The sequence below is a fragment of the Drosophila yakuba genome, chromosome 2L, assembly GCF_016746365.2.
Source record: "Drosophila yakuba strain Tai18E2 chromosome 2L, Prin_Dyak_Tai18E2_2.1, whole genome shotgun sequence".
NCBI lineage: Eukaryota > Metazoa > Arthropoda > Insecta > Diptera > Drosophilidae > Drosophila > Drosophila yakuba.
Window position 1 is genome coordinate 12,539,373 of NC_052527.2, and position 22,217 is coordinate 12,561,589.

The 22,217-nt window shown below is 44.4% G+C and overlaps 3 protein-coding genes across 14 annotated transcripts in view; 1 reads left to right on the plus strand and 2 right to left on the minus strand.

Moving 5' to 3' along the window:
- The window catches only part of LOC6527889 (sodium/potassium/calcium exchanger Nckx30C), a 35,891-nt gene extending 22,887 nt beyond the window's left edge, over window positions 1-13,004 (minus strand). For 11 of the 12 annotated variants that reach the window (XM_039371192.2, XM_039371191.2, XM_015197502.3 and 8 more), the window contains exons 1-2: window positions 12,872-13,004; window positions 8,811-10,752 (exon numbers count right to left, since the gene is read on the minus strand). In XM_039371192.2, the coding sequence (XP_039227126.1) occupies window positions 8,811-9,762 (952 nt within the window). In that variant the 5' untranslated portion in view covers window positions 9,763-10,752; window positions 12,872-13,004. Of the gene's footprint in view, window positions 1-8,810; window positions 10,753-12,844 lie in introns of all 12 variants that reach the window. The other variant, XM_039371188.2, reaches the window with a different exon arrangement.
- On the plus strand, window positions 2,684-3,593 carry LOC6527891. Its single transcript, XM_002088927.4, has one exon. It carries the CDS (start codon window positions 2,751-2,753, stop codon window positions 3,279-3,281), a length of 531 nt encoding a protein of 176 aa, XP_002088963.2. The 5' UTR covers window positions 2,684-2,750; the 3' UTR covers window positions 3,282-3,593.
- Window positions 13,005-14,250: 1,246 nt separating the features above from the next.
- On the minus strand, window positions 14,251-16,450 carry LOC6527892 (cytochrome P450 4e3). The gene is made up of 6 exons (XM_002088928.3): window positions 16,221-16,450; window positions 15,942-16,051; window positions 15,522-15,871; window positions 15,089-15,458; window positions 14,859-15,030; window positions 14,251-14,797 (listed from the first exon to the last, which is right to left on the minus strand). Exons 1-6 carry the CDS (start codon window positions 16,378-16,380, stop codon window positions 14,340-14,342), a joined length of 1,620 nt encoding a protein of 539 aa, XP_002088964.1. The 5' UTR covers window positions 16,381-16,450; the 3' UTR covers window positions 14,251-14,339.
- Between the last annotated feature and the right edge of the window lie 5,767 nt (window positions 16,451-22,217).

The following is a 22,217-nucleotide window of genomic DNA, read 5'->3' on the forward strand; positions in this document are numbered from 1 at the left end:
GTGGCTTAAAATTGTTGCCCTACACACAAGCACTTTTCCTTTTTTCCAAATCAAACTAATAAATATTTTTTGCACGATTTTGTGATTATTAAAAGCTTTGCCACTGACGAATTTGTCATTTTGTCGTCTGCCATTCTGACCTTTTCGCTTGCTACCTGTCTATATGTCTATATAGTAAGTATGTATCTCTATCTGGGATGCGATCTAGCCATCTCCAATTAGACATCCTCAATTAAGTGGCTCGACCTTTTGGAAATCGCTGGCAAAAGTCCCTTGTCGCATGCGGCGCCTTTGGTGTGCGATTTTCATGGCAATTATTTGCAAATTATGCAGCGCGTTTTGCAACAATTAACAAATTGCACTTATTTGCCGCCGACTTCTGCTATCCACCAACTTGCTCACTCTGATGATGATGATGATGTTGATGTTGATGGTAAATGTTTGCAATGTAAATGTTTAACAATCGTTTGCACTGTGAGCAATCATTTTGGCGCGTGTGCCAAGTAAATAATTAACGCGACTTTAATCGCTCGTGGAACCGATCACAGCTCCACTGATTCATGTCATTCGCATAGTTCTAATAACTCAGTGACTATATCTGTGCAACCGGCATAAATCATCTCGGGATTTGTATCTTGCATCTAACTTAGGCTTTATTCTCCTCTCAGAAAATGTGTAGTAGTAGACTCATTCAAGGTTTTTTCAGAGGGAAAGGGTTACAATGCCACAATGAACTGTGTTAATAATGAAATTTAAAATGGCAGCTGATTGTTACATCGCTGCGAATGAGAACTTCTGAATATTTCACTCATTTATGATGTAAGGAAATATTTTTTGAAGTAGGAGCGCAGGAGAACCCTGTTTCCTTCGCCTCTTATGTAGAGTCTGGATTGACTCACTTTGTTTTCAGTTCGAGAAGATATATCGAACGGTTAGACGGGCAGCAAAGAAATTTGCTCTATAACCGGTTTCACAGACAGACAGACAGATAGTCGGCAATTTGCATGCAGTTAACGGCCCCACCGCACCACACCCACTCGACCCACCCACTTTCTGTGGGGGCGGTGGGCGTTCCGACATCGAGCGTGAGCCACAAGTGAATGATTCTTATGAATCACTGGGCAAATGCTTAATGAGTGACGACCGTCGTCGTCTCTCGAATCAGATTTAATTCAATCGCCTGCAAAAAGGGTTGCGAACCTTTGGTAGGTTGTACATATGTGTGAGTATGTGGGTGGCTTTAACCCACTCTTAACACCTTAACACCCGATTTGAAGTGGCTGCCCTGCATATCGAACTGGAGCATCGGGGCCCTCGAAACATATAAATGAGCAGACTTTCCGATGGCTTACTCATGCAGTTATGAGTTGGTCAATGGGCTTGGGGCACTGCCAATTGAAATCGGTAGAAATTGGCTCAGAAACGCTGAAATATGTACACAAACACCAAATACAGCGACGTGTCATTAAAGAAGTTACCTCACTGATTGTATAGTAATTGAGGCAGAAGATAAGCTGAAATTATTTCTCATACGTGATGCAGAACGAATCTTTTGGGTGAGCTTTTCACCGTTCTGATAAATGTTTATCTTATCTGTCAGAAAAAGTGCAATTGAATTAATCAAGTGCTATTTGAACTATACAACTGGTATTTATATATTTTATAAATCTGAAAGCAATAACCCATGATGTAAACAAAAATATATGATAATTGGTTTTGAACAATTCCAGCTTCATAAAAGTATTATATGGCGTAAACAAAAGTTGTTGATACATATTTTTTTATTTTATTTAGAATAGACGTTGTGGTGCATAGTAAAATATCATGCCATTATATTATCTCTTAGAAATGAATCAGAATTATAGAGTTACTCTGGAATTGTACTTCCAAGAATAGATTGAAATAAGTATAACTATCTGAAATTACAGTTGTATTATTTATGAAAAAAGTCGATATTCCATCAACGTAAATCTTAAGGCATCTTGATTTAATAATTAAGCACTTTTTTGCAAAACATTGATTACGCCATCGAATCATTATATATAGACGAAAATATTCCATCTATGGAGCCAACACGAGCCCCTCAAAGCTGAGTTGGTCATCAAATTGTTATTGGTTCACTTGCTGAAGGTAACAAAGTAATGACTATTAAATATTATTTATTATTTATTGTATCTGATTGTTTATTGTCCATGTGGGCGTCTGCCTCTCAGGCTGCCTGCTCGCCACATAAAATACTTCATCAGGGGCGAAGGGAAACCAGTTCCGAGTGCCGCGTATGAAATGCCACAATTTGACTAAGCGATTGCAGTGGTCGTGAGCTCAGAAAACAGCAGACTTCAGACGGTAGAGATGGCATCGTGACCGAACTCGAAAGTAATTAGCATTCAGAATGAAACAAGTTTCAGTGCTACTGCCTCTAATCTCAATAGAAAAGTTTTTTATTTTCATCACAAAACCATTTGAAGACTACGTTTGATGATGTCAGCCAACAGCTGAGCTCGAGTTGAGTCAAAACAAAGAAATATTTTCACATTTTGTTTACACATCCGATGCGAAAAGTTTCAGAAAACGCAAAATAGAAAAAAACTTATATTCATTTGGATAAAATGTTTGGAGTTCGGGGAGTTATGTTTTCTCGATTATTTAGCTTTAAAGTTGTCAAAAGTATCATATAGCTGTTACTGTATGTCAACCTAAGGTTTCCTAGAGGCACAACTCCACCGCTGGAACCTCACGGACCCATCCCCATGTGGGATTCGAGCCCACTCACACACTGCCGGCGGATACGTGATATGCGTCATGCGAACGAGACGCGTTGTTTACGGAGCAACCGGAGTCGTAACCAGAGAACAAAGCCACATCAGAATGCTCTGCGGCTGTCGCCACTCGCAGTGCGAATTCGCAATCAGTTCGCAAGTGGGAACCGATCCATTCAGATGGCAGCCGCAGTAGTCCAAAGTTTCGGAGGCCAGGAGAAGCTCTTCGTGAGCCGGGCCACAATCCAGTTGCAGTTGCCCCAGGGCGGCGCCAGTTCGCCCATCTTCGAGTGGCGCACAGAGGTGGCCACGCCTACGCCGGCGCCCGTTCCCGTTCCCGCCCACGAGGAGAAGTGCATTAGTGGCAAGCAGAGCACGGAAGCTGCCACGCCCAAGAGCAATTACTACACGCCCCCGCGAATCCTCGGCACGGAGGCGAAGCGCAAGAACCTGCCCCAAACGTTGAGCAACTTCTTCGAGGCGGAGCGCCACTCCAGCGCCTGGAATCGCGTGACCAAGTAGGCTCCTCTTCCAGTCACAAAGCGAGTTCCAATCCCGTAAAGCAAGCGAAGGGAGGCCTAATCGATTAACCCATTAAGTGCCAAGGGCTGCAGGATAGTGAAATTCCATTCCGTTGCCAAAAATTCCAATTCATGCCCCAAAATTGCTTGCTTACCCAGGGATTGGAGTGGGATTCGAATGGGTGGATAGAAATGGCCTGGAAAATGATAGCAAGGGCTGAACGAACTATGTATATAAGCATCCCATGAATATTTATGTGCCACCCCCTCTTGTACCCTGATAATGCAATAAAAGTATTATTTGATAGATAAAGCGGAATTCTCTCAGCAATGTCGACCTACCTCCCTCCCTCCCAAAGGGGTTAAACTTCATTAGGGTCCGATAAGCAGAGGGCCAAATGACTTTGGGACTTGGTGGCGGATTTTCAGCTTTCTGCTACGTCATCAGTGTGCATAAATCACGGCTGAACAAACGCACGAAAATTACACGGAGTCAAAGAAAAATCGCACGCCTGGCCGGAAGTTCATTATGGTAGCTCAAAGCGGAAGTGCCAGCTACACACACACACTTATATATGTACAAAGGAAAAGTGGTGTCCGCGCGTTTTCACGCTCTCTGACCCGCGGAAAAGCGGGCACCTGCCGTGAATGCCGTGAAAGCCGTGAAAGCACCTGCTAATTTATCAGAGAGACAGCGCCCTGTGGCACGGGCCAAAACGCTCCGCAGAGAGCGGCTAGAGTTTCAAGGTGGCTGGCGAATCGATTAGCCAGTCCCACAGTCAAACAGCCAAACAGCCAAGCAGCCAAACAGCCAAAAACAGAGCAAGCCAAACGTGCAATGCACATGCAAGCCAACGAAAACGCCAGCGGCATGAGCTGAGCCACACTGCGAGAAAATATCACTTGGATGGGTCATCACTGCGATAACAGCTGCAATTTGTTGTGATTTATTTCGTATGTGAATCATCTTTAAAACTCAATCATAAACAAATACATTCTTTTAATTGCGTACTCAGATAACAAAACGCTGATAATGGATTGGCATATTTTACAACGCGTTTTTCTCAGTGCATGCAGGGTTGTCAAGTGGCTGTTGAATCAATGCAGGCTGAGAGAAGAGCCTCGTTCGTCCTGGCGCAGTGTGCCCAGTGTGTGGGATGGGGGCAGAAGCTCTTAAGGATTGCCATAGAAGGTTTATCACGGCTATGAGCAGCTGTCAATGAAGGTTGCGCGGTGGCGTTTCTTGCCACCTTCAAAAGTTACGGCTAGGCGGCCATAACTTGGCACAGTTTCGGGCCCAAAGCAAACACACATACACTTCCTACACATGCACATACACATACAACTACACATGCACATACACATTCAGATACACACCTACACACATGTGGGGGCCATGTTTTAGCTAATCAAAAGCAGCTCTATCCCCAGGGCAAACCCGATGTGGACCAAGCCCAAAGTGCCAACATTATAATGCTATGTGCTTGACCCAATTTCGCAGCGAACTAGACACCCGAAAATCGGAGTGGGAAACCTTTAATTTAATGGGAAATGTTTCTTAAACTAATTTTCGCATTCAAAAGTTTATGGCAGTGGTTAAAGTTTGTCGACGTTGTTACATTAAAAATTCGATTGAAGAACTACGTATTCTCTGCTTGTTACGACAAGTGGGTACTTTAAAGTTAAGAACCATTAAAAGCATGTGTTGAATATAAGCTTGTCTTATTAACTTTGGGGAATTGCATGAAAAACCCATATACTTATAAGCAAGGTATTCCAGAAAGTGAGCGTATAATTTGATGAGTCAACAAAGGTTTTTCTTGGTCCAAAATAGTTATTAAAAACAATTGAGGCTTTCCCGACTCAAGGAAACCTTTTAACCATTACTCGTTTCTAATAAAACTTTTGAAACTTTAAACTCAAGGAAACCTTTTAACCATTACTCGTTTCTAATAAAACTTTTGAATTAATCTTGAATCAACTTATCTTTGTAATTTTCCTATAAACCTAAAAGTAAACTATTGGCAATAATAAATTGCGGTTTGCGGACAAAACAAATAAGTTATGGAATCAGAAAATATCCATAAATACTTTTTAGACAAAGCTCATTTGAAGGGGACATAATCTTTTTAGTAGGTTTCAGCGGGAATCGATTCATATCTTTCACTAATTTGTGAATAATTTGTGTTCAGGCAGTCAAAGCTAGTCATAAATATCTTGAAATCGTTTCACCTCGCGATATTAACATAATAAAAACAAACAAAATTCGAGATCTACTATGTTTTCAAAGCATTCGAGAAAGATTTGCTTACGCAGTTCGCTGTGAATGACACTCGATACCGTTGTGAGGTTGCATTTGCTAACCGGTTTTCTAAGACTTTGACCACAAAACCCCGGATAGCATGAATCATGCGCGATAAGGGCGATTCATTGATATCCAAGTGGCAGTACGTGATTCATTCGTGACTTGGATTGGATTCCAGGCGGGATACCCAATCCTGTGGGCTTAGCGCACCTGAGCTGACTCAGTTGCAGCTGGAATCGAAACCGAAATGAATGCCGAATCAGAGCCGCCAGACAGGAGGGGCAATTAGTGGCCACAAGGATGTAAGGAACACTGGTCATGGGTGGCGCTCGTGTGCGGCGGGGGGGATATGTCAATAATTAAAAAGGCGGCCAAATGTTGTCATTTCAGCTCGGACCGAAAAGCACAGCACATGCACAGCGACACAGAAAAATACACAGTAGTGAAAAAATAAAAAAAGTGAAATGGCTTGGAGGCAGGAAGGAAACAAACTTCCTGCCACCCACACTAGCGCGCTTTTTTGCTTCTGCTGGTTGGATTTTTCATCGTCTCTCTGGTGGCTTTTAGCATGCAACTCACACGTCCTTGCCAGGACGCTATTGTTGATGTTGCTGTTGTTGTTGTTGTTGTTGTTGCTGCCGCTGCTGTTGTTGGCATTTTGATTTATCGATTTAAATTTCTGTGTTTAAGGCGCTGTGCGTGCTCGTTCTGCTTCTGCTTGTGCTGCCTTCAATTTGGTGGCTTCTAGTCTCGGACTTTTCCGCTGCCGCCATTTCGGTTTCGTTTTCGGGGGTTTTCCAGCTTTTCTGCTTCTCTTCTCTTCTTCTTCTGCCTCTGTTTCTGTTTCTGTCTATGTATTTTTGTATTTCTCAATCATTTTTCAAAATGTTTGCCTACACTCCAGCACACACACACACACACACCCGCAAAAAGTTAAACCAAGTTTTTGGCCGCCTGCCGTTTAGGTCGAGGTCTTTACTTAACTTTATATTCTCCTTCCTTTTGCTTGTTTTTTATTTTCTTTTTTTTCAGGGTCTGCCCCAAGCCACCCACCTGCCACCCACCAACTCATACACCCACAAAACGCCGACGTTGAGAGCCTGAAACGTCGTTAACAGCCACGTTTGCGTGTGCTGGCTCAAGCACACACACACACTCGCACACACACACACACACACACATCGCACACTAGCTCACATACTTATACTATATTTCAGCCAAGAGTGTGTGTATTTTTGTTGTTATTATACGGAGAGCGCGCTCGCAATTTGGGTCGATGGTAAAATAGAAAAGCCAAAAGCAAGGCAAATACACACACATACACACTGCCAGGAATTTCTATATGTACGTACGTACGAGCGTATATAAATATATATATATAAATTTCGAACAAAGGTCGCTGTGGAGAAGACCAGTGCACATTTATATGGAGGTAAGTACATACGTACATATAAATAAACGAATGTATATGTTTGTAAGTGCGCGGGTGACCTGAGTTATGTGCCCGCGCTCTGTCTGCATTATTTTTCACTGTGTGCGTCCTCCGTCGCGTTTTTTCGTGGACTTTTTGCCGCTAGTTTCATGTTAATTGCTCGTGGCCCGTCGCTTGTTCCAGCAATCTGCGTTAATTTTAAAGCCTGATTTACACACAACAAACAATGCACTGGATGTAGTTGTAGCTGTAGCAATGTACTTGCGCAATTGCAGATTGCAGTTTGCAGTTTGCAGTTTTTTTATTTTTTAATTCGCAGGACACGTCCCGCCTTCGAGTAGTTTTGTGTGTCACGAGTGCTCCGATTTGGTCGGTTTATTTGCTTGTGCGGATGGCAGCAGGGAATTGAAATGGAATGGTAGGGAATGGAATGGAATGGGTGGCCAAAGGCAAACAAAGCGCAGGATTGGATGGGATTTACCGCGTTGGCTTATCAAGGCTTGACATCATCAACATCCATACCCAACCGGAGATTTGCCCGTTGTCATCGTGTTTTATTTAAACAAAGGAGTCAACTTTCGTCGATCACAGCCTTTTTGCCCCAAACTTACACAGCTGGGCCCCAGCCACTTTGTGACAGGACCTGGCTCGGTTGAGTCATTAAAATGAGAAATGGCTCCCGGCTCCGTGTGCAATGTTGGGTTTAATTGTTGGCCAAAATGTGACTGCGCCGCTCACGGGAGCAGAAACACACTCGCAGGACACAGAGGAGGACAGGCTGGCTGACTGGCTGAATCAGGGGCATAAGGTAGAAAGGTTGCCGGGGCGCAAAAGGTTGCAAAGGTGCAGAATGTGGAGGCAAGAGCAGCAGCTTGACTTTCGCTGATGTGGCACAGAAAGGTATATATATATATATATATATATATTCACATATGTGAATGTTTGCTGGGCGCACATTAACACGCTCTGGGGCGCATACAGAAAAAAAAGAAGGATATTTCATCGTCCAACTGCAGACAGTTGTTCCATTATGTTCATTTGCAGTCGCTTATGCTGCGGCCAGGATAATTTATGTTCGTCATATTACGTATACGCAGCGTATACGAGTGTTGCGGAAATTACTGTGGTTCTTTCGCCTCAGTGGCAAGCACTTCATGCATTGCGTTACGTATACGCGATGTAAGCACATAAATATCGCTCATACGCAGTGTGGTTGCAAAATAATTGCCCTAGATGTGGATACTCTCAACATCTTACTTCTGGTTTACAATGCCATCGAAACGTTCAGTTATTTTTAATTTATAGTACTCTTTAAAAATATCATGAGAACCAACCTAACAAACATGCTGTTTAGTTTTCTGATGTGTCTTTGATTCTTTGTATTATTACAATTTTTCAAATTGCAGTGGATAACGTATGTGGGCGAAACAAATATGTACCTGCATCCCCATTAAACATTTGTCCGATTCCGGGCCTTGAACTTTTATACGCTATCATTTCTCAGCACTCAGCACTCACACTCGATTCCAACTCATCGATGCCCCATGCAAGGCAAATTCAATTTGTCTTCGCTGAAAAGTTTGACGCAGGGATCCGCCCAGCTGAAAACTTCTCGCCCCCGAAATTGAAAGGCTCATTTAAATACGAATGCCATTAGTCAAGCAGCACCCACACCCACACACACACACTCACGCTCAGATGCAAAATTCCACATATGTATGCGCAGGAATGACTTGGTATGGGTATGGGTATTGGTATGGGTATGGGAAGTGCAGAGTTGGAAGGAGACTCACCATTGATACCACGTTGATTGGCCGCATTATCCTCGTCGGAGCCGGGCACTGCATTGGAATTGAGCTCCGGATCCTGGTCCTGGTCCTCCTCCAAACCGAACATCTGCTCCCCGGACTGGAAGGGGTACATGATCTCGGCCTCGTCCTCGCCGGACGTTTGCGATGGGGCGCCCACGCCGCCCAGGACATCGTTGTGGTTCTGGTTGTGGTTCTGGTTTGGATTGTTGCTGTTGCTGCTGCTGCTGCTGCCACCGAAGTGCTGCTTGGCCGACTTGGGCTTGGCGGCATCTCCCAGTCCCAATCCCTGGGTGGTTAGGCAGAGCAGCAGGATGCTGTAGATCGGCAGGCGGAGGCAGCGGCGACTTCTGCAGCGGCTGCGGCTACTTGGTTGGAGCAACTGCTCCGCGGAGGCACCACGAGATGATGTTGCAGATGCAGTTGCAGGTGCAGGTGTTGCTGGTAGCGCTGCTGTTCTGCTTCTTGTCTTTGCTTTCGTTATTGTTGTTATTGTTGTTGTTGCTGATATTGTTTTTAATGTTAATAATACTAAGCGCTTGAAAATATTTACACACTCGTCCAGTATCGTAGCTTGGTGTTGCTTGTTCATTGCCATTTCAAAGGGGGCGTGGCCTCGTAGGCGCCCCCTCCGCCGGCGACTGTTGAAGTCTATCGTTGTGCTGCTGATGCGGCTGCGGCCTGCGGACAACATGTTGTCGCTGTGGCACCAAGTGTTGCTGCTGTTGCGGCTTGCAGTTGCGGCTGTTGCAGTTGTTGCTGCTGCTGTTGCAGTTGTTGCTGCTGCTGTTGCAGTGGCTGCTGCTGCTGCTAAGGCTCCATGATCTTTAGCTTTTTGAAGCAGCTCCTGGACCGCTGCTCTTCCCACTGCTGCTGTTGCGATTGCTGGTTGCTGCCTCTGCTGTTGCTGTTTGCTGCATGTTGTTGGCTGCAACATTGGACCCGTTGGATTAATGTTGTTGTTTGTTTACTTGTTTGATCGGTTTATTTGGTTTGTTTGGTTTGTTGGCTTGGTGTTATGTCGTTTCACTTGCAAAACCGTTTGTTGTCGTTGTACGCTTTTGATTAGACTGAGTTTAGGTTACAGTTTCTCGCTTGCCGTCAGATCTAAGCGATTCATTTGTATCACACAACTTTATATATACACTATACATAAATAACAATTAACACGGAACGGAGAGAGCGGAGAAATTGGGAGCGGGCGCGATTGCGGATGCGGATGCGGATTCGGATTCAGGTTGCTGTTTCCGCTGCTGTTGCGGCTACATCCGCTGCTGGCGAGGCTAACAGGAGCCTCGGCATTTCCATTTCCACGGGGCGCGCTGTTCCCCTAGATTTTCACACACCCCTCCCCTGCCTATTGTGGTACTTTTCACGCCACCTTTTTTCAGGCTTTTCCGTTTCACTTCACGGCTCCCTCACGGCTACTGTGCCACTGCTGCTGCTGCTGCTGGTGCTGCTGCGCTTGCTGCTACTGCTGCTGCTGCTGCTGCTATTCCTGGCCATTTGTCTGAGGCTTTTCCGCTTCTCCGCTTTTCCGACGCGGTCTGTGCCTGTATGCGTGCCCGAGTGTGGAAAAGTTTCCCTGAGTGGCCGCTGCGAAAGCTGGAGCTGAATCTTGCTAACGGTGGCCGTGTCGGTCTGCAGCTGGACTACATCACGCTGCGCACTCTGCTGGCGTTGTGAGCGCTGGCTGCCCGAGCCTCTTCTTGAGCCTGGCCAGGAGGTGGGCTGGAAAACCGACAGCCAACGACGGCCGAGGACCGAACCAGCACCGACCAGGACCAGGATGCGAGCCTGGAAGCTCGGCTTTCCTTTCCAAAACTGCTTGCGGAGTGAGGGAGAGAGTACTGCTGCGCCTGCGTCGCTTTTGTTTACATTTTCGAAGGCTTCGCTCGATGACTGTTAAGGCTCAAAGGACGCCTGTCTGTGGAAAGAAAGTGGCAAGGATATAGTTCAATTTGTTTGAAGCACATTTAAGCTAGTTTGTACATGTTACAAGCTAAACTGGTTGTTCTACAAGCCCGCTGCTCAGATTAGTCGCAATGTTCATTTTCATTTCATTCACACACTATTGTTAGTTTACATTTTTCCTGACTCTCAATACATTTTTAAAAATATTTCTGTTAGACAATATTATTTTTAAAAATTATATGTTGTAGTTCTACTATATTTATTATTTGTTTTTTTTCGCTGGCATATTACTTAAAAGAATCAAAACCCTTTTTTATAACTTTTCCACATTTAAGAGTAGCAATTTTACTACCCAATTTGGTTGGTATGCTCGTTACCAAAAAGCGTCAGATTTCTTTACAAAATCATTGCACACTCTCTTGGCCAACTTTTCTCTTTGCCATTTTCCAGACTCTCTCTCTCTCTGGAGCACAATTTTCCGCACTCTCTATCGCAATTTTCCTGTCCCTCTCTGGATGCCGCTTATCTGGTAGGCCTTATCGCTTTTCTCACGGCTTTTTCTTTGCTTTTGCTTTCGTTTGCTGCTGTGTTTGTTGTTTTAGCTTACGCTTACAATTTTTACTTTCATTTAGGTTTAGTAGGTGACTCCCCACACCCACATCCACGCCCATCTCCGCCCACTTTCCCATTTCCCATTTCGGATTTCCCAGCCCACCGAGCGTTTTTTACTGCTTCTGGCTGAATGTGCGGTTATGTTCATTGTTATGCTTTGAGTAGCTCCCGCTGCTCCTAGTCCTAGTCCTTTCTTGCTCCTGCTAATCCTGCCCATCCCCGCTGGCCCATCCGCTCCTTTTTGTCCTTTTTCCACTGTTATTTTTAGCCGTCGGCCAGAGTTTGTCCAAGAATTCAACCGTGCGGCTTTGTTATTAATTATGTTTTTCCCCCGCTATGTTTTGTGTGTGTTTTTTAGAAAATTGCGTAACATTTTTGCGCTTTCTTTGCTTTACATAATTGCCACATCAACTTAAAGCAGCCAACGGACATTTGATATTTTCTTTATAGTTCATTTTTAGCGAGTTGCATCGAAAGACAAAATCTAACTTTAAAATCTACTTTCTTTGGATTAGTCCTGTGAACGCAGCAATCTTACTAGAATTTAATATTACAAACTTTTAACAAAATCGTTTATACTATACAGGCAGAGCCACAAAATATGCAGCAATTTAAGCTCTTTCTTATTAGCTCATTAACTTAGAGTTGTACTCTTAATTTTATGATGGTCAATATAAGTTATCGTTTAATCCCAGAAAAGCAACGCTTTTATATAATTTGTAATAGCCATTGGGAAAGGGGTCAGCGTGTAAGCAACGTAAAATCCACCAAGATCCCATTAGTCGCGCTTTAAGCCAAGCCAAATGCGAACAGGGCCAAATGGAAACTCCTGGCTAATTGTTATATCATTTGCTGGGCAACTTTAAAGGGGCGGGGTCGCTTTAAGAACGGGGTCGAATCCTCGTGACTGCCGAAAGTCTGACTGTTAAGTTTTCTTCTTGACTTGACCAGTCGAAAAAAAGAAGGCAACCTGAAAGCATGAAGAAACTCTGCACACTCACAGATACACGTACACACACACACACACACACACACAAAACACGCACACACAGAAGGCAGAGGCAACGTTTTGACCTCTTTATGAAAAAGGCCTCAAGCACGAGAAGGCTCAGACTCACACACACCAACGCACAACAAGCACGAACGGGGCTGCCATTAGTGTTTCTGCACTCACACAGACGACCGAAAAACGCTTTGCCCCGGCCGCCCCCAGCCCCCTCATTGCCCCCATCATTTTTGTGGCTTTTTATTGCTTGATTATATAAAAATTGGCTTTTTGTATATCATATTTTGTGCACCGCTGCGGCAAATCGTTCATTTTGTCTCCCCAGAAGTACGCCAGGATTAGGGCACTTTCGATACGGAGGTGAGCTTTTTCGATTTGGCTTAAGTTTTTCCTTTGATTTCAAACTGCAATCAATTTGCCAACACCTCGCGCACCAACACACGCACACAGACAGCGCACACGGTTAAAAGTTTCTGCACACACATACACCGAGCAGGAGGACTTTGGGACGCACCATCCGCTCCTTGGTCCTGCGAGGATGTTGTCAGCACAGCGCCCGAAAACGATTTGGGTTCCCTGCCAGGCGACCACGAGTCCGGAGGCCAAACACGAAGCCCATGGCGGGCCGAATGTGAGCCGAGTTGAGCCGAAAGGATAACGACTTCCAGGCTGCTGGAGGATGGGGGCGAATTCAGCTGGCCAGGATCGGGTTTTGTTTCAGTGCCAGTGCCAGTCTCAGTCTCAGTTTCGATTTCATTTTCATCTGCTGGCTTCTACCAACGACGAGCATCGCTTCGATTTGTAATTAATTAATTTACGATGACTTCCGTTCGCACATATTTGCATTAACAACCCATCAGGACGAGCATTTCCTGCTTTCGCTCTCGGGTTTCCAGTTTATAGCATACTTTCGGGGGTACGAGAGCCGCCAAAGAGAGCGAACGCGCAGCTGTTCTCCACACCAACTCTCCACCCCGCCCCCCGCCCCGCCACGCCACCCACTCAAACAAACGCCAACAGAAAGAAAGAAAGAAATAAACGTTTGTGCATGCGTTACAACCACTCATACTCATACTCACACAGGCGCGAACACAGAACGAATACACACACACACGCGGACACTCTCCACGCACAATTGTATTTTGATTATGCCCGGTTTTGGTACGCCGCATACCTCGGATACTTCTACGCACAACAATGCCAACTCCCCGACCCCAAATCCAGTAGCTCCCCCAAATCTACCCAACGTCCCTAACCCCTCGCCACAGGATACCCGCAGAAAACCCAATCCCAATCCCAATCCCATCCAAGCCAACCCAACGCCCCACTGATAGCCGCCAAGTTTGCCGTCACATCAAATATTTATTGCGACAAGGGAGCGAAACAAGTTGGAACGAAATAGTCGAAAATTCGGAATTTAAAATTTAACTACAAGCACTGCAGAACTTTCTGAGCTAGTACCAATACATTAGAGTCGAAGTCAATGAAACTTATTTACTGCCTTTAGTATCTAAAGTTAATCATTCCAATCATTTGATAGCTTAAGCATTTATTTTACTTACAATTCAGCTTGAGTCAACGTAACTAAGCCTGCAGTTTTGTTTATTGGATACGGCGTAGTAGCCTCACCAAATCTGGAATTCAAAACATTTTAATCTCCCATAAGCCATTTATAATTTAATTATAATAAATTATGCAAGCCGTGGCAAGGGCAGAAATTGAACCAGCTATAAATACGCCTGGAGGGAAACCACATCAACTCAAAACCAAAATGAATCTAAAACTGAGCGTGCTTCTTTTCATGGTTTACAACTTTGGCGTGAGGTGGTCATTTGCAAGATCGGCAGGAGAATAAAGTACTTTAATTGGATACGCTAATAAAAGTGATGAACATTAATTGCCTTGGAGTTTTATTAATTTAAGATACATAGATTAATTGGTGTTAGTTGGTGATGCGCAGCATATCAACTTAATAGAGGTATCTAACAGTATGCATATTCCTTATTGATATTACTTATTTGCAAGGACCTCCTTTCTCTGAGACGAAGGTGCAGGCCATTGTCTGATTTAAGGGTTAGCACCGCGGATAGAATAGGATCGTATTTGTGCCGTCCTGCCTCGCACTTCAACTTTTCGCCTGGTGAGAGACCGAGGTAGGTGTTTAGGCGACCGTCCTTGGAGACCAGTTCATCGACTGCTGGCAGCACCTCAAAGGACCTCACCACCTTCGATATAACCGTCTTCAGTTCTAGGAGCGCAAACTTTTGGCCAATGCAGTTTCGTGGCCCAGCGCTGAATGGTAAATACTCGAAGGGAGCGGGTTTTTCCTCCTCAAATCGCTCCGGTCGAAAATGATGGGGATCCTTGAAGATGCGATCGTTGTAGCCCAGCAGAATGAGAGCCAGATTGAGAGTGGTACCCTTGGGCACTAGGCTGCCATCTAAGGAAGGAGAAAATGTAGAACTATTTTGTTTTGTAAATATAATATATAAGATACTTACTGATATCATAATCCTTGTCGCAATATCGTCCTATGAATGGAACACTGGGATAGACGCGCTGCGCCTCCTTGATGAACAAATCTAGATACTTCATTTGGGCGATCTCCTGGAAACTGACATTTCTGTTCATATCACTACCCATGACTTCACATTGCTCCTCAAACAATTTTCTCTGCAGTTGAAGACAATAAATACCAATAATTTATGTGGAAAAAGTATATTGTAAATACCTGAACATCTGGATGTCGCGAGAGGAGATAGACGGAGAACGAAACTCCCGAGGTGGTGGTGTCATGTCCTTCAAACATAAAGGTGGACACCTCCTCGTAGATCTCCTGGCGTGTAAGAGGACGACCATCAATGGTGGAGGATAGCAGGGTGTCCAAAAAGGCCATCTTCTTGCGTGGCAAGGATGGATCGTGCTCCTTCTTAGAACCTCCATTCTGCAGAGCATCGACTCGTTTCTCGATGATGTCAAACGTAAAATCCTGAAGTGTCTTCAGAGTTTTTTGATAGGCTGCAAACTCAGGTGTTAAACTGAACACGCGATTAGAGCGTTTGAATGGATGAAATGCTCTCATATTTATATTGTAGCACATGCTAAAAATTAATTATTGTTTTAGTTGTATGTAGTAATGTAAAGTGCATATTTCCAAAACTCACTCTCTGAATGCCTGAACAATGGAGGAGTCGCGCTGCTCCATGGCATTGATGGGCACTCCCATCGCCGTGTCGCAGATCACATCCAAAGTGAGGTAGTTGGCATGCTCCTGGAAGTCAATGATAGTTTCTCCGGCACTCGCCTTCTTTAACTGAGACATAAACTTGCTGGAGTTCTCGTTCATCACCTCGTGGAAGTCCTGCAGGATGTTGAAGTGGAAGGATGGGGTGATCATCTTGCGGTGCTTATGCCACTTGCTGCCATAGCTCGTTAGGAGACCATGACCCAGCCAGGGATGCAGTAGATCGTAGATGGTGGACTTTTGTATCAGTTGCTGACTGTTCAAGATGTACTGGTGAAAAATGAATATTGATTGGATTAACTTGTACATTTTGAACTAAAATCAAGTTAAATGTACTTACCTCCAATTGCTTGGGATTGGTCATCACGATGTGGGAACTGTATCCGATCCAGAAGAGAAAGTTATCTTTTCCGTAGTCGTACCACCAATCAAAGAATGTAGACAGTATTTCTGTGAAAGCCAGTAAAGTGTTTGCGATAAGGATCAGACTGATCTTTGGCCATGCCAGCTGACTTCCTATCAGCCGGTTATAGTACAACTGATAACACCCACTAAACCATTATCAGTGCCCAGCGTAGACTGTGAGCCGAGCCTCCACGGCTGGTGTTTTGGAACTGACCTGCCGGATTTTTGCCAATCCGATTGGCGTTGCCCAAAATGGGCACCGGAGTGGGTCCATTGAATTCCTTGAGCAGTTGGCGGCGATGCGATGCCTTCCGTTCAAAGTACACCAAAGCGCACAGTGGCAGAAACAGCAGAGCCAACACAGCGAGCCACATATTGATATAAACCTGTTCTGGTAGCACCAACAACGACTGAACCTAACGCAGCTGGAGCAGATTGAAGAATCGCTTGCGCCACTCGCTTTTATAGCCAAGCCAGGTCCATTCAGCTCGCTCCGGATTGGTCCACTCACCGATTAGACAAGCGAAATCTCCCGGCTCTTCCTAGTCGCACTGCAATCGGTTCTAAGGTATCTCTGTAGAATCAACACAGTCTAAGGGGTCATAGTCCACATTTACCGGCACTTTTATCAGATTGCATCCACCACGAGATCGTAATGGCTAGGAAACGATGAGTGGTCAAAAATCTTACAGCGTTTTCAACCTTTGGACTATGCGAAAACCAGATATATATATCTATGGGCAAGGTCTGTTATTCTTCTTGGGGAAATAAAGTTGATTGACTCCAGTTAGGGTATTACAAAATTGGCATTGCCGAACATCAATGTCAGGTTTTTGAATTTGTTCTTTTTTTTCATGTCTGGCTCAGTGGACTTTGTACTTATTTGTTTATCTATCAGACAGACGAACGGCAGACGGACTGAATTAGTAATCTCGTATCAGCGAAGGGCTCGCCATCTACGAGAAGTCCAGCCAGAAGGTCCGTCATCTGCCAGGCCTCCAAAAATGGTCATTAGCGATTAATTTATATGGGATAGCCAAGCATCCCAGATCTGGACACGACAGGCCAAAACAAATGGTGGAAGTCAGAAGCCACTAACAAAAGAGTTATAACTCTTATATGCATAACAATGGAATTGGCAGGCGATTTTCCTCAGTCGCACACGACATGGGCATATGGTTTTCGGTGGAGGCTGCTTAATAAAGCATATAATATGAGAATTAATCAAAGACCACGCATTGGCTTTTCGCCTGCGTGGGTGAGCTGGACCCGTGACACGAGTCCCCGGAGAAGAACCATACAGAATTCCTTGCTGGGAGTTGTGCCCATGATTGGCGAGAAAAATGGGCCGCCAAACGCATGGCCCACACAGAAACATTTGCCATTTCACGATTACATCTCCATGGGCTGGCAATAAATCAAATTGGCAAACGGAGAAAAAAACTGAGAAAAGTTTTGCACACTGTGAATGGCTTTTATGGCATTTGTTTGGGGGTCTGTAATTCGCTTGACATCTCAATGCTGCTACTGCTGCTTAATGCTTAATGCCCAAACTTATAACGGGCGAAAATTTTAATGAATGACGTCGTCATCATCAGCAGCTGAAGCCGAGAGTGGCAAGGACGTTGGCCCACCACCCACCACCCACCACCCACCACCCGCTCCCCTTTCAAGGACATGTTTGGGCGAGCGGCAGCGGGCAAACAAACAATTTCAATGAACTTTGATAAATCGCTGCGAGGCGAAGGACGAGTCCGCATATTCCGTACATAGCGTATATACCGTATACATACTCGCATAATGTACGGCCGGGCATTCTGCTTGACTGGGCTTCCTATTTCCGGTTCCCATTTCGGTTGCTATATTTGGTAGTGCCGCTGAATGCTCAGTGATTATGTAAATTGTTCGGCCCATTTGTAGCAGCTTCCTCTGCCGTTGGTTTTATGTTTATTTTTATTCATCGATTGCATCTATTAAAAGAATATTCCGCGCAATCCCAGTTGGCTTATGGCTTTTAACCACCATGTTGAAACGTTGCAAACTTCCAGATCCCCCAGAAAGTATGCCATCGTATTACCCCGACAATCGCTTCCACAAATATTAGTCGAATTAAACCAACTCTCATTCCGCAGAGTCATTTAAGTTAATTATTTTTGGGCTTATCAAGTGGGGATCACACATGTCGTATACGCAATTAGCAGGCTGAGAACGAAATCGCTGTCTTTAAACGAACAGCAATTCCCCAAACTGGCTGCCTCATTATCCCACTTTTCCGCACGTTGCCTGTTGTCATTGCCGTTGTCTTGTTTAATGCATTTTTTGCCTTCATGCGGCTAAGAGGATGTAAATATTGCGCATACGCCACGTTGTGAGCACGCAATGCTGCATGGCATGTTTGGCCCTTTCGGAGGCAGAGAGAAATGGCTGGAAATAAAGAGCGATGGGTACGGTGGGCTCTCAATAAATAAATATAAAAAAAATAAATAAAATATGTTTGCAGAAAGAAGATATTTTTGAGGATGAAAGGACAAAAAAGTAATAAAATCATTATTTTATTATGCATAAATATTAATATAGTTTATTAATCAATAATTCTAAATTCTAAATTGGATATAGATTTTGGAAACAAGAGGAATGTGTGTCACTTTCTATTCATTTCAGCACATTGAGTGTCCACCGTACTTGGCCAAGCCAAAGAAACCGCATTTACTGGCCACTTAAAAGAGAGAACTCCCATGTGGCCAGCCCCTAGCCATTTCCGCCCCTTTTTCGGGACTCGCAAAACTATGCAAAAGGCTGAGTAGCCACAGTACCCGCCTCCCACCTTCTTATCGGGCCATAAAAAGCTGTATAGAATGTTGCAATCAGTTAATTTAAGTGCAGGCCAGGCCAGCACGAACAAAGAGAATGGGAAGCGGCAACAAAAGGAAAAATGGAAATTTCAATGCGAAAATACATATACACAAACGGGTGTAGTTGTGTGGGTGTGTATGTCTAAACAAACACGCACATTGGGCCACGCACAGTGGGTCAAGTTTCGTTTCAAGTCCCGATTCATTCCCAAAACAAAATGAATTCGCAGTGGACTGAGCCTCAGGAAAAGTTAGGGGAAAAGTGGGGAGGCCGCATGGATTGGGAGGGGTTGGAGTGAGGGGGGAATTTTCCTCGACCCGAGGCACACACTCACACAAGCGCACAGCAAAGCACAAGTGGCTACTAATGCAAATAATTTACAAGTAGCAAATGTGGGCGGCAAACGCCAGCAGCAGATTCAGCAGCAGCCAACGTCAGCAGAGACACAGAAAGGACAAAACAAAAATGGGAAAGCGAAAAAATAAAGGAAAACACACACAAAATAAACGACAGTCGACGAGGCAAAATGTCGTCAACAAAAAGAAATATAACCAAAGAGGATGGCTAGCTTGGAAGACCAGGGCCTGGAATACCCTGAAAACTCTATTATTGCTGCAGATGTCGAAAGGTATACTTCAAATCATTATATACATATATGTATATATAAGTCTATCGAATAATACTATCCAATATCAATACATTTAAAACAATTTACTTAAATAATTACTTTCAGGATAAGATAGCATTGAGGGAAACAGACCTTTGGAAGAGTATAACGCAGTAGTAACAAAAGGAAGGGAACTGGGGAGGGGTGCAGGGGGTAGGAGCCCAGGGGCAAGGGGGGGAGGGAGAGGAAAAGAGGGCAATGCTGGGAGCACAGAGGCTCAAGCCAGAAGAGAGGGCTGAGCGGAAGAGAAGGGCGAGTAAAAAGGACATTATGCGTCTTTTCACATTTGAGAAAAGGACAAATTTGTAAGGACAAGTGTAAGTGAAGGAAACCGAAACAAACACACAGCCACACGCACACTCACAGACACCAATACACGTACACACGCGCACACACACACATAACAGAGCGACGGCGAATGCCGCAAATGTTTGTGGCCCCGCCTCCTCCGCCCACTTTTTTGAGGCTGTTGAGAGAAAATCAATGCCAGACCATGAATCAAGATCAGGTTTTCAGAACGAATTAGGAGGACTTTTCGGTTTTGCATTGAGCGATTGATCTGGAAAAGTTTCACAGGACATCAAGTTTTAAGGGAGAAAACGAAGGTGAGAGCTAAAATTCCTGGCAACTCGTTATAGGAACCCTTGATTTGTTGAACTAAATGGATATGTTTGAAAAGGTTAGCTTTCAAACGATTTCAGACGAATTTCAGTTAGAAGAGCTTCTGGGAAGACCATTCTAGTTGTTTCAATATTAGTTTCATTCTCTTCATGTCCTTAATAAGAGTCCTTTTCTTGTGAACATAGTTATTAAAAAGCCAATTCTGAACCCTCATTAGTTTTCTACTGACAATTCTCGGAAAATTTTCTAAGAATGTTAAATGTAAGAAAAACAAACAAAACAGAAAAATCACTGATGGGATTGCGAAGAAAATATTTCACAGCAAACCGATAGAAAAAGGCAAAAAAAAAATTATCAAGAATTAACTTTATTGTATCGGAAAAGCTTCATTACATACTTCGCAACGAATCTAGTATACCCTTTCAATCTAGGAGTAACGGGTATAGAAAAAGGGGTACAGAGAAGGATACCATATCGGGAAATACATTTTTCGACAAAACCCTACAAACCTACTAATCACCCAGTTGCTTCCAAAAACAACACCTTTTAGGTGGAAATTGTAATATTAAGTACAAATACGACAGTTTTTCAATTCATGAGTTAGTTCGCAAAAATCCTGTGGTGGAGGAAATTCTTCAATGACTGAAACAAGAAAAAGTAAACCAGAGACCGGAAAAGTAGAAAGTGCTTTAATTTTTGGCTGACTGACTTTTCACAACTTTCGCGGTAAATGGGTGTCAGGCAATCGGGTGCGGGGAGGGGGCGGTGCGGGGGCAGGGTGAATTCCGGTCGGTGGGGGAGGGGATGAGGGATCGGTTCGCCCAGGAATGAGGTGGCACAGTCACTGGCGTTGGCGCGTGGAGGTAATTGAAGTGACGTTTATGAATGTCATCCGTCAAGCACTCAAGGACATTTACATACAAACACGCACACATGGACAGCGTGGCACAAACCAACACACACATAGACATCGTGGCACACATACCCTCACACTTTCACACACTCACGCACACATGCAGGGACGCGTGAGGAGCTCGGTGGCCCCACGGATGCGAGCTTACACAGATTTTTTTGTGTCTTACACCCAGTAGTCCTTCCCTAGCTAAAGGCATACAAAATTGCTGATGATTATGTCAGTACTAAGCATTAGTACTACTAAAAAGTATTATATGTATGTATTTTTTGACGGATTGGAAAATTTGAAAGGAATATTTGGAATTTGTTTAAGAACTTCCTTTTTTACTAAAACAACATCTAAACGTAAATCATAGTGTTTATAAACCTATAGTTAAAAATCGGAAGTTAATGTGTTTGAAATCACCTTAGATAAAAAAAGAGGGTAACCTATAGTCGCAATACCACTTGTGTTTGCTCTTTCGCGTTTATGTAGGCAAACACACACACTGCGAGAAATCGAAGGAGATGTGGGCAAGGGACGCTCACCGAACCAATACGAACATGAGTTGTCGTCCTGCACGGAAGATGTGAGTGCAGGACCGCCATGAAATTCAACGTGCGTGTATGTGTGTGTGTGTGTGAGTGAGTCTATGTCCCTGCTGTTGTGTGTGTTTCAGTGCGGGCTTGTGTGAGTGAGACAATTTAAAAATAAATACAAGAAACTAGCACAGAACGTGATGGCGGCGGGTGGGTGGTTGGGTGTTTGGTTGGTTGTGGGTGGTGCAGGGCCACCAGCGAGGGCAGAATGATAGATTGAGAGGAAGCCCGCAGCTGAAGTCCGCACTTACAGCTCTGCGGACTGTCCCATCCTAGCGAAAGGACTCTGAGATATGGTCCACGGAGCGACTGAGCGACTGAGCGACAGAGCGACGGCCATGTGCGAATCCAGCCGAACCGCTTGCTTATATAAATTGACAAAGGTTTACCCGGATCCATATATCATTGTCTTGTTTGTGACGCTGATGAGCCCAGATTTGTTTATGCACATGTCCTTTTTATCGCTGGAAAAGTATCTATGCCATCTAGTCCTACAAGCGAATACTTTCCATCTCGTACCCGTTATCCTTATGCCGCGTGAATAGTTCGCTTTCGCAAATTGACAGGGCTTTCCCA